Raw genomic sequence first — 18,818 nt, forward strand, 5'->3', positions numbered from 1 at the left:
TTGGGCATTGAAGGTTAGCAAGGACATTAATGAGCTCAAGCTTATCAGGGACACACAGCAGAGTGGAGTGTGCAGGGAGCTTGAGAGTGTCATGAAAGGGGAGGTAGAAGGAAGTAAAAATGTTTCTCTCAGAGAAGAGAAAAAATGCTGGGGAATGTATATCTGGTGGGCCTGAGTTTAAAGCCCCGTTCTGCTCCTTTCTAGCTGAGTAGCCTTGGGTAGCTGTCAGATCCAACTCTGAACCTCAGTTTCATCATGTTAAACCAAGATGGAGACCACAACAACCTTTGTAGGGTTGTTGTGAGGAGTAAATGTATGTAAATATCCCAGCCCACAATAGACTCTCAGTAACAGTAGCTATTGTGACATTTCTATATGTGGTATATGTGGCTGAGATCATGTGATTGTGGGGGAGCATTGCAGCCATTTGGTGAGTATGAGATTTTTAATGATGACTGATTACATGTAGAAACTTGGATCTACTGGTAAATGTCACTGTCACCCAGAGCAAGGCAGTACTTGAAGTCTTTGCTGTGACACGTTAAGGGGGGGAGAGGCTGTGACTGAGATTGGATGTGACAGCAAGACAGATCCTGAGTGACAGAATGGAACGGAGTAGAAGGAGGCAGACTGCACCAGGCAAAGGTGTGTCCCCAACAGGAGCTGCCTGGGAGTTCAGATGTCAGGGCAGGTGTCTGTCTCTACTGTCCCCTCCCCAGCAGACTTCCCTCCCTACTTTCTGAAAGCAAGGAGAAAGGAGGGAGCTTTCCCCTCGGAAAGGAGATCTTGATCAGAGTGTAGAATCTACAATACCTAAGGAGTTATGGCTTAAGCACCTTTGATATCACCACCCAAAGCTCAGGAAAAGAACCTGCTGGAACTGTGTGTAAAATGGGTGGGGTCGAAGTTAGAGTGGCTTCCCTTCTCAGCTTTAGTCTTCAGAGTGGCCGATAAAAACAGAATCGAAACCTAAGCATTCCTTCCTCCTCTCTGTCCCCCGGGGGAGGGAAGAGAGAATAAATGCCACATCTCATTAAGCTTTTACGAGCTCAGGATGGCAGAGTGGGCCCACACCGGAGGCAGGCAGGGGGCTGGGGGAGGCTGCAGGAAGGATTCCCCAGTTCTCTCAGGGAAGATGTGTTCCAGAACTTAAAGACCAGCTCCACAGAAAATGAAATAAGGGTTAACAACAGATGTGGGAATAACAGCTGCTTTTATTAACATCAGAAGGGCAACAGTACAGGAAGTTGGGTAGATGTGGGGACAACAGAGACTGTGGCAGAGGCAGGACAGAAGATCTATGGAAATTGCCTGGAAGAGTCAGCTGTAAGGCATGAGAATCCTGAGGGTAAAAGAGAAAAGGGAAAGACTCCTCTTTGATCTTATGAAGCTGAAATAACAAGATCTTAAACATGAGTGAGAACTCTGTTGCCCCAACCTAAGGTGACTTTAAATCCAAGGTATAAAACATGGCATGGATATTAGTTTGAATAGGGAAAATGAGAACTCTCTTTGAGCTAAAAAAAAAAAAAGAAAGCATTAAAACCCTGATTAAGGCTGCACAATGATCCGGTGTGTAAGGATGGGAGAGAGAATAAATACCCTAGTGACCCACATATTAAACAGACCACAAACAAGAAAACAAGACTTGAGGCTAATGGAAGGTCAACTTGCCCATGCTGCCATGGGGGGCAACAGTGCCACAATGCCACGTGGGCACTAACACACACTGCATCCCCCCAGTCCCTGCCTGGGTTGAAGGGTGTGCAGATCACAGCAGCAGAGCTGCCTAGACTCAGGCAGGGCAGGAACACCCACTGCTGATGCAGTGGGAGGTAGGGATGGGGAGCCCAGCCCTGGCTTTGTGCGAGTGCAAAGAGAAGGAACACAGAGGTGAAATCAAGTCGCTGGGGCAGTGCTTGTAATATTGGGGTGACCGTGGGAGGGCAGTAGCAGACACAAGAATAATGGCCTTCCCAGGCCAAGGTCCATGTTCTACCATCCGGCAGGAAAGCCAGGGGTTTATCATACATGATAAAAGCCACACAGCTGGACTCTGGGCAAGGCCCACTTTAGCCAATTAGAAGATACACTGTTTGTGGCCAGGCAAACAAGCTCCTCCCAGCTGGGGAAGAGGTGAGAATCCCTGGGCCTTGCCCAGTCCCGAGGTCTGGGTGTCTGCAAGGAAGCGCAGTGGTGAGTTAGTGTTAAAGAAAGCATCCAGCGAGGTAAGAGGGGCTTGGGTAGCACCCTTTGCTTCTGTCACTTCCGCAAAAACTTCTTGTTGAGGAGGAAGATGAGAAGGTTGACATTGACTTTGGCCTTGTTGAAGAGTTTCATGACAGCCACACCCTCATACTGGAGCTGCAGGAGGTCCTAGGAGGGAAGAGGCAGGGAGGGGAGTTTAAGGGCTTCTGAATGTGGTACATGTACAAAACACTCACATCATGGGGCCTTCTGCAGTCACCAGTGGCACTGGCCACTGAAGTAGGGCATTGAAATCTCACTTCACAAATGAGGATACTGAGGCAAGAGAGGTACAGTGACTTGATCAAATGTCAGCTCAAGCAGAACCAGGGCTTGAAATTGTTTTCCTTATTTTATTTATTTATTTTTTTGAGACACAGTCTCACTCTGTCTCCCAGGCTAGAGTGCAGTGGCATGATCTCGGCTCATTGCAATCTCTGCCTCCCAGGTTCATGTGATTCTCCTGCTTCAGCCTCCTGAGTAGCTGGGATTACAATCAGGTGCCACCACACCAGGCTAATTTTTGTACGTTTAGTAGAGACGGGGTTTCACCATATTGGCCAGGCTGGTCTCGAACTGCTGACCTTGTGGTCCGCCCGCCTCGGCCTTCCAAAGTTCTGGAACTACAGGCATGAGCCACTGCACCCGGCCAAAATCATTTTTCTTACTCAAAAGGCAAAACAGCAGAGCAAAAAGATTTGGATTTAAAACTACTGCTTGGCCGGGCACAGTGGCTCATGCCTGTAATCCCAGCACTTTGGGAGGCCGAGGTGGGCGGATCACAAGGTCAGCAGTTCCAGACCAGCCTGACCAACATGGTGAAACCCCGTCTGTACTAAAAACACACAAAAAGTTAGCCAGGAGTGGTGGTGTGCGCCTGTAATCCCAGCTACTCAGGAGCTGAGGCAGGAGAATCGCTTGAACCTGGGAGGCAGAGGTTGCAATGAGCCGAGATCGTGCCATTGCACTCCAGCCTGGGTGATGGAGTGAGATTCCGTCTCAGACAAACAAACAAACAAACAAACAAAAAAACCAAAAAAGCAACAACAAAACTCAAAAACACCACTGCTTCACTCCTTTCCTGAACACTGGCCTATGACTTAGGCCAGCTTCTTAACCTTTTAGCCTAGAGCCTGTAAAATAGGGATAATACTTCAGAGCTGTGGAGAGGATTAAAGGAGGTAACATGTAAAGTCCCTGACATGTGATAGGGCTTCAAATATTAATCCTGCTTCTGACACCAGCAGCCCACTCCACTCTCCCTGATGCTTGCCAGTGGGTTCTGTGTCAGGGCATGGGGAAAGGGGGCTGGGGCTGCAAAGACCCCCACCCTTCTCTTCAGGAACAGACGATACTGATTGGGTGAAAAACTGAGCTGGTGTCATCTGAGGACTAGGGAAGTGAGGCCAGTTGCTCTCTTCAGGCCAGCACCTAAAGCCCAGCAGGTGTCCTGCAGGCTCATGGGACTGTCCCCTCACCTGATAGTGAAGCTGAAATCGCTCCATGTCCACACCCAGGAACTTGGCATTTACTTCAAACTTTCCTGCCTCATCTCCCGGGGTGATGTCAAAGATGACGTTTCTGAAGCTGTCAGGAACAGGATTCAAAACAGGAACCCACTGCCTCTTTCCAGGGCTACAGCCACATTCTTGCACCTACTGCTCCTCATCCTGGGCAGCGGTGTCATCCAGAGCCAGCTTTCCCTCTCTCACTCCCAGAGGGTCCAGCTCGCTGTCTTCTCCTAGTTTTACTTCTGCTCCCCACACCATCTCTTTATCTGCCCCGCCCTACCCAGCTGTTCTCACCTCTGGAAAGCTTTCCCAGTACCCTCTGCCTCAGGGCATCTAGAACTGTGCAAGACCATGTCCACGGCCCTTCACTTTCTGTCTGGGCATGCTCTGTCTCCACCATCATTCTAGCAGCTCCTTCAAGACCGGGACCATGCTTCTTCTCTTCCACCCAGTGCCCAGCCCACAGCACCACCCCCAAGTTAGAGAACAGGAGGGGGCTGACATCCTGCCCTCCAAAGACACATACTGAGAGGCGGGAAGATCTTCAATTTCCACCAAGACACCCTTTTCCAGGAGCTGAGCAGCAGTGTAATGAAGAGAAGGCTGCTTCTTCCCCTTCCCAGAACTCCTGATTAAAAGAAGGCCCCAGAGAATTCATCCAACAAACACTTTACCACCAAATAAACTTGTTTTTTGTGGCTGGAAAGGAAATGAGACCCCAAGAAAGACTTCTCACTGATGGAAGACAGAGGAGGAGGGCTGCACTTGAGCCCAAGACTTTGTAAGTGAGGCTCAAAGACCAGACTTACGAAGGGACCATGCTGTGCTGGGTGAGATTCCCCTTTCACAGCTGGGAGATAGTGGGGCAAAGGTGACATGGGCAGGGGTGAGAAGTCACACATAACCATCCAAGTACGAGAAAGCAGCACCTACTTGGAGTCGGGGGCCAGGTGGTCCAGGCAGGCCCGGATGTACTGGCTGTAGTAGTCACCCTGCTCCTCATAGAAGGTGGTCTTAGTGCTCAGGCCCTGTAATGTGGCCTGCAGCTTCACCAGCTCCGCCTTCCGCCTGTGCCTGTGTCTGTGCTGGTTGCGGATGTCCTGGGGTTGGGGAACAGAGGGAGGGATGAGTGGTCCTTCCTGGCAGGAGAGACTTAGGGCCCAAGAGCTACACACTGAGGCTCTTCGGAAGAACAGGCTTCAGGGCTGTTTTCCTAGAAGGAAAATCTCAAGGATGGTATTCCAAAACCTTAACGCATGTCCTCAGGGCCTCTGTCCATTGAGGACTAACTGGTTTCAAGGCCTTTGTTTTTTGGTAAAAGAAAGTTGCAAGGATACTTTTGTAGGTCATAAGCTGAGGATTGGGTTTTCATGCTCATGTATGAGATACGCTTCTCTCAAACCTTCTGACCTAGGCACATTACCCAGCTAATGTGGAAAAAAAAAAGAGTTGCAAGAACACCCTCCTCCCTGAGTAATTTCAAGATCTTTCCTTCAGGCCAGGTGTGGTGATTCACACCTGTAATCCCAGCACTTTGTGAGAGCCTAAGTTACTTGAGGTCAGGAGTTTGAGAACAGCCTGGCCAACATGGTGAAACCCTGTCTCTACTAAAAATACAAAAATTTGGCCAGGTGCAGTGGCTCATGCCTGTAATCCCAGCATTTTGGGAGGCCAGGGTGGGTGGAACCTGAGGTCAGGAGTTTGAAACCAGCCAGGTCAACATGGCGAAACCATGTCTCTTACTAAAAATACAAAAATTAGCCAGGTGTGGCACTGCACACCTATAATCCCAGCTACTTGGGAGGCTGAGGCAGGAGAATCGCTTAAACCCAGGAGGTGAAGGTTGCAGTGAGCCAAGATCACACCACTGCTCTCTAGCCTGGATGATAGAGTGAGACTTTGTCTCAAAAAAAAAAAAAAAAAAAAAAAAAAATGTTTCCTTCAAAACGGACCCTCAGCCTTCCTCTGGCTGGTGACAACTTTGGGTGGGCACTCATCAGGAGGGGCCCACCAACATTTATGGATTAACATGTACATGCACACGCACACACACACATACACAAAGGCATACGGAGCCCAGGCCCAGGTTGTTACCTTGGCCAGCTCGTCCACTAGCCCCTGGTAGCTGTTTCTGGCGCTGACCAACCCCAGGGCTTCAAGTTGGCGCAGGTTCCGCAGGACACGCCGCTGCTTCTCTGCCAGTGGCAGGAGGGAGTGAGCTGTCAGTGAGCGGTGTCGTCGCAGTGGCTCCGGTATCTGGGCTGCACAGGCCTGGCGTCGGCTCATCAGCTGCTTGTGGGCTGCTTCCTGGGGACACAGGGATGCTGGAGGGGTCTACCAGGCCCTACCAGTCTGCTCCCACACCAGGGAAGGCTCCATGGGCACCAGCAACAAAGGGAGGCCTGAGATTTTTCTGGGTATCATTAAGAAAGTGCCCCAGAGCCCAGCCTCTGCAGGGTATGGCTGGGGCAAGGCATAGCTTATGAAGAATATCAAGGTGTAACATCGTAACACATGGTGTCACACATGGGAGGGCCTCATAGAACACCTCATAGATCACCATAGGGGAAGAGTGGCTCAAAGAAGACCCAAACCCAGGTCACGGCATAAAGGATTCCGGACAGACACTAGCTGTGACTTCCCAACAATGGATCTTTCTGATGGCACAGGATGTTTGGGGGCATTTCCCTGTCTGTTCCGTTTTGGGACATACCTCTACTGGCCATCCCCACCTTTTCTCTGGGAAGACCCTGGTTCAGTCTTCGCTCCAGCAGGCCCAACATGCCCCTGGCCCCCCACCTGCCTACTACCTTCTCCTGCCTCCAGGCGTTCTAGCAGACCACTCTTCTGAGTACAGGCCTTCCAGGGGTGCCTTCCCAGACTGCCTCTCAGCGCCCCCCATAGCCCTAGTGTTGGTGCTTGTTTCAGTGTGTGCAGTGGGGAGAGGGGTGGGGCCCCATGACTCTATAGCCTGAGGCTTCCCAAGGCTAAAGTTGTGTCCCTCACCCTGTAGGCCACCACAGTTTTCATTACTGGTGAGCATAGGTGTCTGCTTCTGGCCGACTGTGGGTGAGGTTCAGAGGAGGGAGGCAGCAGCGGTGCAGTTGGGGTGAGGCGGGGATGAATGAGACAGAGCCTGCGGGCTGGTACGGCTACCCACCTGCTCCCTGGAAGCCGAGAGGGACAGGATCTCCTTGAGGGTGTCCCCAGGATGGAACTGTATGATATCGGCCAACAGCTGCTTGGTGCTGCACAAGGAGGCAATGACAGAGGAGAGGTAAGGGGCAGGGGAAGGGCCTGGACATGGGACTGGCCAGAGGTCTAAGAGTAAGTGGACCATGCTCTATAGCATGGCTGCTAGGAGGTAAGGAGAGAGAGCGAGGGATAGGGGATGTCGTAGACTAGGATACCTTCCCTACTAACTACCTTCCTTTGAGTCCTTCAGCTGAGCACACATGTCCTTCCCGCCCAGCCATCCCTTCTCCTTAGCTCTCAATGCATCTGACACCCACCGCCCTCTTGGTGGTGCTGTGTTCAGCCCTAGCCCGACCCTGCTCTCAGCCCTTTGATGGGCAGGACAAAGACGATACTCAGCTCACTTTTTTTTGAGTTTCACTCCTGTCACCAGGTTGGAGTGCAATGGCATGATCTCAGCTCACTGCAACCACCACCTCCGAGGTTCAAGTGATTCTCCTGCCTCAGCCTCCCAAGTGGCTGGGATTACAGGTGCTCGACACCACGCCTGGTTAATTTTTTTATTTTTAGTAGAGACACGGTTTCACCATGTTGGCCAGGCTGGTCTCGAACTCCTGACCTCAGGTGATCCACCCGCCTCGGCCTCCCAAAGTGCTGGGATTACAGATGTGAGCCACTGCGCCTGGTCAGCTAGCTTGTTTATTGAGTGCATGAGTGGGTGGAAGGGGGGTTGCCTTGTTGGCAGGGAGTTTGAGCTGGCACTTTGGCTCCACTTCTGCCCAGATGACCAGCCCACCCCTACTGGGGATCCTCCCTCACTTTTGTAGAACTGGGGAAGAAAAGCCCCATGCCCATCTCCTGACCATCACACTCAACAAGAATGTGGAATTAGGCTGGGCGTGGTAGCTTACACCTGTAATTCCAGCACTTTGGGAGCCCAAGGCAGGCAGATCACTTGAGGTCAGGAGTTCAAAACGAGGCTGGCCAACATGGTGAAACCCCATCTCTACTAAAAATAAAAAAATTGGCCGGGCTTGGTGGCAAGCACCTGTAGGCCCAGCTACTTGGGAGGCTGAGGCAGGAGAATCACTTGAACCCAGAAGGTGGAGGTTGCAGTGAGCTGAGTCTGTGTCACTGCACTTCAGCCTGGGTGACAGAGTGAGACTCTGTATCCAAAAAAAAAAAAAAAAAGTGGAATTAGAACATGAGCTCTACAACCCACTGGCTATGGAACTTTGGATAAATCACATAACTACTGAGTCCTTCCTCAACTATGAAGAGGAGAAGCCACCATCTACCTCATAGCTTGTTTCTAAGAATAAACGATAACATATAAAAAAGCATTTGGGCCAGGCGCTGTGGGTCAAGCCTATAATCCTAGCACTTTGGGAGGCTGAGGCACGTGGATGGCTTTGAGGCCAGGAGTTTGAGGCCAGCTTGGGCAACATGGCGAAATTCTGTCTCTACTTGAAAAAATAAAAAAGCCATTTGGTAAACAGCACAATATGCAAACATCTGCTGTTGCCAATATCTTCACCATTCCTTTACTTTCAGTACAACACAGAGCAAAAAGCTGAGGATATCAGACAGAAAACAGCCAAGGCTGCAGCAAGGGGAATAAAGGTAGGCTTCAGGGAGAACTTCCTGAAGGATAAGGGAGCCCAGGAAGAAAGTAAAATGGGCGCCTCAAAGTAAGGCCATTTTACTGGCCTCAGGGCTGGGGAGCTCAGGTAGGCAGGGGCAGAGGCTGGTGTCACCCACCTCAGAAGCAGGCTACGGGTGTTGGAGTCATCAGTGTCTGCCTCCAGTCCTTCAAACTTGTTGGTCAGTGTCAGGGACACTTCTAGCTTGCTCAGGTCCGTGTGCCCATCTGCAACAATGCTCTCCCCTGAGGTGTGGTGAGGAATGAGAGGGAGATAGGCATACACACACATGCACGCATGCACGCACCGATCGGGTCATGTTAAATCGGCTGCTCTACATGCCCATCTTCCCACACTGGCCTGCAGAACCACCCTGTGCCCCCAACCCTTAGCACCGATGGAAGGGCTGTTACCCACAGAGCATACCCTTGTGTTACTGGGGCTGTGCCACCCCCACACCCTCAGCCCTAGGTGCCCTGAGGGTAGAGGAGCCATGCCTCCCCCAGCCTGCAGCTCCTGGCTCTCTCTAATCACCATCTTCATTCTATCCTTCCTCCCAGTAAGTTGGCTTCCTCCTATTCCATGGCCTGGAAACTGCCTCCTTCTCAGAGAAACCTAATGAGACCCTTATCCCTGTGCCTCTTTCACATCATTTAATTGGCCATTTACCTGATGATCGCGGGTCCCTCTACTGTCTGTTTACCTTCTCCACATCAATCTGTGTCCCTGTGCCCATGTCAGGACTAGAGGGAGAGTATGGAACCAGCCGCCTGGCACAAGACCTAGACTGCATGGGCGCGCTCACATGGCCTGTCTGCCTGCCTGTCCCTCCCTCCCTGCAGGCCCCTTAGCTGGCCCCAGCTGCCAAGGAGGGCACACACCAATAAGGTCAGGGATGGTGGGCAGCTCCCCAAGGTCCTCCAAGAGCTCATGCAGGGGGTCTTGGTGATCAGAGGCAATGCAGTCCTGGTGCTCCAGCAACAGCTGCAGGACAGAGGAAGAAAAGGAAATGCAGGGTCTGAGCCAGGTCTTCTCCCTGGGGCCAGCCCACTACCCCATCACAGGCTACCAAACCCCTGCCCACCCAGTCAACACTCTCCAGATCTCAGCCCCTCACCCTGTGCGTGTTGACCAGCTCCCCCACGGTAATGTACACCACAGGTTTGGCCACAGCCACCATGTCTGAGTACTCGTCCACTGCAAAACGCTCCTCTGGCTCTGGCACCTGGCAGGCTCTATGGATGAACTTCCTGTCCAAAGGGAGGGCATGTGAGAGAGCGGGGAGGGCCAGCACCCCACACATCTTCTGTCCCCATCATTTCCCCAGCCTTCTCCAGCGATTGCTCAGGCCAATTTGGACTCTCCAGTCTCAGCTTCTGCCCTCTGTCCTGCCCTACCTCCGTCCCAGTGACCCCTCAAGCCAATCTCTCTTAATAGTCTCCTTTTCTCTCCACTGGGGAGTCCTTCCAACAACCTATCCTCCACCCCACTCATTATGCTCTTCCCTTCTATTTATGCCTCTTGTCCTCATGGATTCTGGAGGGGAGAAGTGGGATGTCAAAGATGAGAAGAGGGAAGAAAGGGGACAGAGAGGAAAGGGACCCAAGACCTGAACTTGAGGTGTGTTTCCTCCAGATAGTCATTCAGGACCCGCAGGTGCTGGCTCTGCCCAGAGAAGGCCTTGCCAGCCGCAGCGTGCTGTAGGAGCTGAGCCACAGCCCCCAGGGCATGGCGCTGGGGGGCAGCCAGGGTGCCACCAGCTGCCATGGCCACAATGTCGAAGGCGTCAGGAGCCACCACAGCTGGGTTCAGGAAGCGGTAGTACAGGAGGTTCCCGACCACCTGAGGGCAGAGGAGACTCTCCCAGAAGTGTCCAGGGGCCACCTTGACTGGTGCAGCCCCACATTCCCAGCTTGCTTGGCTGGAAGGGATACCTGGGCCAACCCCCTCACTTCAAAGAAAACAGGCCCAGAGCAGGCAGGCAACTTTCTCAAGGCCACACAGCAAACCTGAGCAAGAGCTTGGACTTGAACCCAGCTCTCCTGACAAGAAGCCAGTGTTGCCCACTCTGTTAGCTCATGCCCCAGCGTAAGCCAGGCTCCATTTATAAGGGGCAGCATATTTCCGTCCTTGGATTTTTATGGCATAGGATTTTTTTGTGTTTTTGTCTTGGTCTGAGGATCGCAGGTACCAGCAAAGCAAAGGAGGGATTGGAAGGTGGGGGTGGGAAGATAACACTTGCCTTATACACCTCACTGTCTGTGGCGTCAGGGAATTTCTCTGCCAGAGTTGCCTTCAGGACTTTGGCCACATATCGCATCCCATACCTGGGGACAAAGAAACAGGTGCACTGTGCCTGTGCCTCTGCCCATCTCTCTCTGCCAGATATAAGAGCTTGAGTGCATGGCTATCTCTCCTCCCCCAGGCTCAGCCACTCCAGAGTGGAGCTCAAGCACTGTCCCTCCACTATACATAGCCACCACCCTGCTGCCTTCCTCTGAACATCTCTGGGCCTTGTCCATTCCTCCTGCCTTGTGTCAGTAGTCAGGACCAGGGGCCTATTATCTACTACATGTCTCACACAACCTCCAACCTGGCTTGAGAACCTCTTCTTTGAGACTCTCTGATCTCCCCTACAGAGCACCCCAGATCACCATAGTCATCCCCCATCCCCCAGAGGCACTGTTAACCTAAAGCTTGGGTATTTGACACTCACAGCCAAAACCCTGTCCTAGGACAGTCTAGGTGGCTCCGAGGTAGTCAACCTTGTCAGCTGTCACAGAGCACCTGTGAGTGGCCTAGTCTGGGCTAGAGGCAGGGTCCCGAGGAGATCAAGTAGCCAGGAGGAGAAGCTCTAGTTTGGACTCCACCACCAACCAGAGATATTATCTTAGGCTATTTCCTTCCCCTTTGTAAGTCTGTCCCCTGGTCTAGAAAATGGGAATGATCATTCTTGCCCTCTCTTCTCATAGGGTTTTTTGAGGATCAAGTGAAATTATGTCTGCGAGAGTAATGCATAATGGTAGAGTACTATTCAAATGTGCTAGACTTCATTATCATTATTATTCCTATTATGGATGTGCCACCTACAAATGTAATTAAATTCGTTTAAAAGCAATTTCCACTCCTAGGGTACCAGAGACAGAAGTTTACAGCTCATTGTGTACTTTCCTTTCTTAAGCCTAGAACAATCTTTTCTTACTCCTAATTGTAAACTCTTAATCCAGTTCTCCAGGTTTGGGGAGCAGGGTTATAAACTCTGTGGGTTCCCCCTCTCAGCATCCTCATCTTGCCCTGGGCACTCCAGCCTGGGCAACAGAGTGAGACCCTGTCTCAAAAATAATAAAAAATAAAGAAAAACAAACAAAAGAATGAAATCCTGCCATTTTCGACAACATAGATGAACCTAGAGGTTCGTGTTAAGTGACATAAGCCAAACACAGAAGGACAAATACTGCGTGATCTCACTCATATGTGGAATCTAAAAAAGGTGATTTCACAGGAGTAGAGAGTAGAATGGTGGTTACCAGAGCCTGGGGAGGGTGGAGAGGGGGAGAGAAGATGGGGAGAGGTTGGTCAATGGGTACAAAGTTATAGTCAGGTAGAAAGAATAAATTGTGGTGCTCTATTGCACAGGAGGTGACTACAGTTGATAATAATGTATTGTATATCTCAAAATAGCTAGAAGAGACGATTTTGAATGTTCTCACCACAAATAAATGTTTGAGGTAATAGATATGCTAATTACCTTGATTTCATCATTCATTGCACAATGTATAGATGTATCAAAACATCACACTGTACCCTATGAACATGTACAATTATTATGTCAAAAAATAAATGTAGAAAACCAAATGTATTGACTAAATTTTAAGAAAAGAGAGAACTATAAAGTGTTTTATGGGCTTAACATATTTATTTTTGATATTAGGAACTGAAGAGTCCCATTTTCTCCTCATTTGCTCTTAGGTAATAAAGTGTCCCTGAGATCATTTTAGGGTCCCTCCTCTGGTTTCACTGACATCTTACCAGGCCACACGCAGACCTACACACCATCTTTCTAGGACCTAGACACTCCTCTGTGTCTAGCAGGAGCTTGGAGCATTCCCCACATCTCTCCAGGAACCCCTCTGAGTACCCCTGGCTCTATCTCCCTCCCTGCCTTCCTCCCTGCAGGACTATCACCCTGCTCTGCTCCCCATGGTGGCCTGGCCCTCTCAAAATCCCATGTGTAGGCTGGGGTGGGGCTGTTGCACATACGGAATTTGGTCCACAGATGAAGTGATGGCCACAAGGAACTTATCAGTCATGGCGAGGAGGTTGCGTAGGGCGATGTCCAGTTGTCTCTGGACCTCGGGGTGGCTCAAGGCCTGCTCCGGGGTGACATCATACGGGAGATGGCTATGAGCAGAGAGAGACAAGGCATAAGCAGGAGCCCCCTCCAATGGCCTCCTTCCCCAAGGCCCTATTCCTTAAACTCTTGTCTAACAACAAGATCTCATACAGATGTGCTAAGGACAGCTCAGCCTGCTAAAGGTGAAAGGGCCAGAATGAGAGAAAGGACTGGAGAAATGAAGAAGGTGAAGAGGTGAAGAAGAGTTGGAGTATCTACAGGGAAGCTGGAAGAATGTAGGAAGGAACAGAGGACCTGGAATCTATGGACACTTCTAAGGGGAACAGATGACAAGCAGGCGGCTGCGCTGCAAATAGTCTTTGGGAGTTTGGAATAATGGAGAGGCTGGGCCAGAGCCTTATAGTTTCCTCACCTAAAGCCTCCTGTGCCATCCAGAACAGCCACCAGGATTGCCTGCTCGCCTCCGTGGCTATGTTTCCCTAGCACCTAGAGACCTGAGCAATGACCCCAGGCGATAAGGGCAACCTATTTCTCCCACTATCTCATTTGCCTATTCATCTATAAATAGAAATATTCATCTATACCCCTATAAATAGGAGTCCATATCCTAACTCCCAGCAATTTTTTTTTTGGTAGGGGGGACAGAGTCTCACTCTATTGCCCAGAGCTGGAGTGCAGTGGCACGATCTCAGCTCACCGCAATCTCTGCCTCCCAGGTTCAAGTGATTCTCTTGCCTCAGCCTCCCGAGTAGCTGGGACTACAAGAGTAGGCACAACACAAGGCTAATTTTTGTATTTTTAGTAGAGATGGGGTTTCACCATGTTGGCCAGGCTGGTCTCAAACTCCTGACCTCAGGTGATCCGCCCACCTTGAGCCCCCAAAGTGCTGGGATTACAGCCACTGGGCCTGGCCCTACTACCAGCAAATTTGACACATCATTTGCAAGCACCAACATAGCAATTAAGCACATTTGCATATTCATCTGTACTCATTTTATGTTAAGCCCACCAGGTCTGGAGTCATTTACATTAGTTTCATGTTAATTATCAGAGGGGGTCTAAAAGACTACCTTATTCATGCCTAAAAAGCTGGTATCATATTTGCATAAATCAGCATGCCCATTTATATGCCACCTTCAAAGTACACCCAAGCTTCCCCAGTAGGGTGGAGACACAGCTGATCAAAAAGAGCTCTCCCTCTGCCCATGTGCTCACCTGCGCTGCCCTGTCTGGGCCTCAGTCTGGTTGATCCAATTCTTATAGAGGTGGACAGGGTCTGTGTGGACACTGAGCACTTTGTCCTCTAGCATGTCCTGGATAACCTTGCCCAGAATCTCCTGCAGGGCACTCTGTCCCCGCCCATTGCGGTAGAATCTCACCACCAGCCTCACTACTGTTGGGTTGCCTGTCACCACGTCCTGGGGCTGCTCCACCTTTGACCTGTGGTTTAAGAGGTCATTGAAGCTAGTCTTCTGCCTCTGTGTAGGACAAACCGTTACTTTTCCTTTTTGAGATTTTGGCTCTCAAAGCCTGCCCTGGTGTCCCCGCTCTTAAGGAATGTCTTGATATCTCTCTCATTCTTTGTATTAGCATGTCAGCCCATATCCTCCCACTGTGCTGTCCCAGATGTTTTACAGTTTCTCTACAGGAGGCAGAGAAGAGAGGTCTTCTGATTCCATTTCTACCCTTAAGCCTCAACAAGCTGTCACCTTGTGAAGAAGCCAACAGGGGCATCTCTTAACCCATTCTCTCCCCATTCCTTTGTGTCTGGAGAGCCTACTTCATTTCCTCCTGGAGTGCTGTCTTGAACAGCTGGAGCAGGAGATAGGCCTCTCGGCGGCTGGAGGCATAGTTGTACAGGCTGAAAATCACTGCCTCCATGAACTTGGTGGTTTTGTTCTGTGGCATCTGAAAGATCAGCTTGGCCAGGTAGATGGGCTGAGTCTGCAAGCAAGAGGGGAGACAGGAATGGCTGACCATGTACTTCGAGGACCAGTGATAGGATAAAGAAAGGATTTCCCCCGGTGGAAATCTGGAATGAAGAAAGCACTACCACCCTTTCTCCAGGTGCTAGTGACATTCCAGACAAACAGGGGAAGAGGCAGTCTCTTTTCCTGGGGATAAGGAATTAAGATTGTGGGAAAGGACACCTTGCATGGTGTCAAAGGCACAGACAAGAAGGCCTTGAAGTCTCAGACCCTCAGGAGATGGGAGAGACTTCTCCTTGGAAAGTCCTCTGCTAACCTGGAGCAGGTAGAAGAGGTGTTGGTATGCTTCTAGTTTCTGCCGTTTCTCTTTGCTCAGTGACTTTAATCCCTTCTGCTTGTCCAGAACCATCATATCGGACAGCTGTTCCTTATTCCTCTTGGTCAGCTTCTTGCAGTGGGAGACCACTTCCTGCAGGGGTGGAGGAATGGGTGATACAACCAGCCTAGGCCATCCCAGGGCACAGAACATGTGGTCTAGAATCAGTGCCTTGAAGAGCCAGGGCTTTCTGCTGTTCAAGGAACAGGCATAAGCTGGGGGAGAGAAGCAGTTCTAGGGTGAGGAAGGGCCACTCCTAGTGCCCTGAGACTCCATCTGGTTCCTCTCCTGTCATGGGAGTGAGTCCCCAAAGAGAACTGGGTTGCCAGGCTGAGGAATTGTGTCTATTTGGCTTTTGCTATCACTTCTTATTAGACTGCTACACACATGTGAGGTGGAGCTATCACTATATCACTATTACCCTGTCACTGCATATTTGTATAGTAAACTATGATTTAAAGAGCTTTCATATCTATCTCTATATTTGGCCTGGAGAGGTGGACATTCTCATTATTCCCAGTTTGCTAATGAGAAAACAGACTTAGAAGTGAAATGAGCACCCACAGCCCCATCCCTAGGAATCAGCAGAGCCAGGCATTCTGATTTTAGGTCTCATGCTCTTTCTACTCTGTCATGGGTCCCCCGAAATGATTTATTAGAATGGCAGATGGCCACTGGAACAAGGAACTGAGTCAGGTGATAAAATCCACACAATTTTGAAAAAATTGATTAGCAAATAGAGAATGGTCAGCATCACATCTCTAGAGGTAGACAGATCTGGGGAAAGGGAGGACTGGTGGGCCCCACACCTGCAGAGTGATCCGGTTCTTCACCAGCAGGCCAATCTTGATGTCCATGATGTTGAGGTCCTGCTCCAGCTGCTGATTGGATCGGATCTTCCTAACTACCTCTTCCTGGAGCTTCAGCAGCTCTGCCTCAGCCAAGAAGTCCTGCTGGCTTTGATTCAAGAGATGGGCAAATCTGCGGACCACACTGAGAGGAGGATGGGGTGCATGCACTGGGAGGAAGGGAGGAGGCATCAGGATTAGGCATGCCTCATCAGAGGCCTCCTCGCCAGTCCCTGCCCCAGAGTTAGCACACCCCAGTCCCCTTTCTGCTTGGAATCAGCAGGTCCCCAACCCCAGTCCTCTTCTAACTGGTTCCGCTTGCACTTGGAGGGCAGTGGGTAGCCTCTTAGCCAGGCCTGTCCCTGAGCCCCCGTCTTATAACTGGAGATGACATAATAGCTGCTCTTCCCCTACCTCTGATTCACCCCAGCCAGGGCCTATCCCAGGGACCTCTGACACCAAAGCCAGAGCCACAGCTCCCTCTGATTATCCTCCCAGACCTCCCTTGTCTACCGCAATTTATCACTCACTTCTGCTGGGCCAACCTGCTCCTCCTCCTACCTGCCAGCCACCACTCAGCCCTGCTTGCCCTCACAGTGCTCCTCTGTCAGGAGTGTCTGTACACACCAGGAAGGACAAGTAGATAGGATGGACTGTGGGCTTTATAATATAGGGGAGGTCAGAGCTAGCTGGTGATTCTCCTTGAATCGCCTTTGGAATTGGTATTTGAGCAAAAATGAAAGAAGCCTCTGAGCTAATTTATTGGAAATAACAACAAAACAACTAATACATAGAATGTTTACTATGAGACAGAAGCTGTTCTAAGTGCTTTACACACTTAAGACCACCTGTGAGGTCAGTACACTGTAACTATCCTCTCTTACCAGTGATAACTCTGAGACTCAGAGAAGGTAAGCAACTTGCCCTACGTTACACAGTTAATAATAAATGAAGGAGTCAGATTTGGAAGATGAATAAAACTAGTTCCTGTCCCTAAAGGCAGTCTAGTAGGGAAACTAGACAAATAAACCACAATTCACTGCAATGTGGTTAGCGCTTTGAGAAGAGCAAACATGGGGATCTTCGGGAAAACAAAACTGGGTTGCCCAACCCCACTGGGGAGTGAAGAAACACTGCAAGGAGGAGGTGAGACACCCCTGATGTCGGTGAAAAGGAGGTGGAGAGGATGAATGTGGAGAGTGCTCGAAGTCCACTGTATCTAGAACACAGTGCAGAAGGTGTAGGTGGTGAGGGGCAGGTCAGTAAGGTTAGAGGTGCAAGGAAAGGCTGGATCACAGAGTCCCAAAGCTGTGGTTAGGAGATTGGACTTTACCCTCAAGGCAACAGGGCATCATGATAACTCTTAAAGAGGTAAGTGACATGATCACATGTACAGGTTTAATGGATTAATCTGGCTACAATAGGGGAACAAAAATTTTTTTTTTTTGACAGTCTCTCTCTCTGTTGCCCAGGTTGGAATTCAGTGGCATGATCTCAGCTCCTTGCAACCTCTGCTTCCCGGGCTCAAGAGATTCTCCTGCCTCAGCCACCCAAGTAGCTGGGATTACAGGCGTCTGTCACCACATCTGGCTAATTTTTGTATTTTTAGTAGAGACAGGGTTTCACCATGTTGGCCACACTGGTCTTAAACTCCTGACCTCAGGTGATCCTCCTGCCTCAGCCTCCCAAAGTGCTGGGATTACAGGTGTGAGCCACCACCATGCCTGGCCTGGGGACAAATCTTTGAGGAGTGAAGAAAGGTAGAATCCAAGACAATTCATGGCATCTTGGATTCGATGAAATACAGCATATTAACTCCTCAAAACAACCCTACAAGACAGGTATTAGCATTATGTCCAGTTTATAAAGGAGAAAAGTGGGCAAGAAGGAAGTTAATTGGCCAGGTGTGGTGGCTCACGACTGTAATCCCAGAACTTTGGGCAGCCAAGGCGAGTGGATCACTTGAGCCCAGGAATTTGAGACCAGTCTGGGCAAAATGGGGAGACCCCCATCTCTACAAAAAATCAAAAGTTAGCCAGTTGTGGCAGTGTATGCCTCCAGTCCCAGCTACTCAGGAGGCTGAGGTGGGAGGATGGTTTGAGCCTGGAAGGTTGAGGCTGCAGTGAGCCGTGATCGTGTCACTGCACTCCAGCCAGGGTGACAGAGTGAGACTCTGTCCCAAATAAATAAATAAATAATCAATTAAAAAAAAAAAAAAAGAAGTTAAGTAACTTGCTGAGGGCCACACAGCTAGTAAATGGTAGAGCTCTGAGTAAAGTTTGGGGGCCAGTGAAGTCAGGAGACAGCACTAGGGAAAAACAAATTCTTCCAGAAAAACCATAAACTGAAGAGAAGAAAAAGAAGACAAAGAATGGCCAGGACAATGGTATTAGTGTAGCCACAGAGACAAAATAGAATGGGCTAGGTTGGGGAGAGGGAAGGAGAGAAAGAAGCTTGTTGACAGGAAGCAGACAGCCTGAGTGTGCATGACCAGAGAAGGGACAGGCAAAGTCCCTGTGGGCAGGTCAGGGGCAAAGAAGGACTGAGGAGGTGAAGGAGAGGATTCCTGAACAGGACTTTTCACCAGAAGCCCAAGAGTGCAGCCTCAAGGCCAGGAAGGAAAGGGGTCTACTGCTTCAGGAACTCAGGGGCTAGAGGTGAATGTGGAAATGGACTACTTGTCAATTTCTTTTTTTTTTTTTTTTTTTTTTTTTTT

The 18,818-nt window shown here is 50.1% G+C and overlaps 1 protein-coding gene across 3 annotated transcripts in view; it reads right to left on the minus strand.

Annotated features, from left to right (window-relative positions):
• Positions 1-1,196: 1,196 nt before the first annotated feature.
• Positions 1,197-18,818, minus strand: part of IQGAP3 (IQ motif containing GTPase activating protein 3) — a 45,294-nt gene continuing 27,672 nt past the window's right edge. For 2 of the 3 annotated variants that reach the window (XM_017852584.1, XM_017852585.1), the window contains exons 23-38: positions 16,064-16,272; positions 15,195-15,347; positions 14,731-14,894; positions 14,166-14,390; positions 12,857-12,997; positions 10,839-10,923; positions 10,206-10,438; positions 9,714-9,846; positions 9,478-9,580; positions 8,715-8,841; positions 6,919-7,006; positions 5,853-6,065; positions 4,692-4,858; positions 4,285-4,386; positions 3,726-3,834; positions 1,197-2,376 (exon numbers count right to left, since the gene is read on the minus strand). In XM_017852584.1, coding sequence (XP_017708073.1) covers positions 2,263-2,376; positions 3,726-3,834; positions 4,285-4,386; positions 4,692-4,858; positions 5,853-6,065; positions 6,919-7,006; positions 8,715-8,841; positions 9,478-9,580; positions 9,714-9,846; positions 10,206-10,438; positions 10,839-10,923; positions 12,857-12,997; positions 14,166-14,390; positions 14,731-14,894; positions 15,195-15,347; positions 16,064-16,272 — 2,366 coding nt within the window. In that variant the 3' untranslated portion in view covers positions 1,197-2,262. The remainder of the gene's footprint in view (positions 2,377-3,725; positions 3,835-4,284; positions 4,387-4,691; positions 4,859-5,852; positions 6,066-6,918; positions 7,007-8,714; positions 8,842-9,477; positions 9,581-9,713; positions 9,847-10,205; positions 10,439-10,838; positions 10,924-12,856; positions 12,998-14,165; positions 14,391-14,730; positions 14,895-15,194; positions 15,348-16,063; positions 16,273-18,818) is intronic. The other variant, XM_017852586.1, reaches the window with a different exon arrangement.

This window comes from Rhinopithecus bieti, unplaced genomic scaffold, assembly GCF_001698545.2.
Source record: "Rhinopithecus bieti isolate Rb0 unplaced genomic scaffold, ASM169854v2 scaffold_33937, whole genome shotgun sequence".
Lineage (NCBI taxonomy): Eukaryota > Metazoa > Chordata > Mammalia > Primates > Cercopithecidae > Rhinopithecus > Rhinopithecus bieti.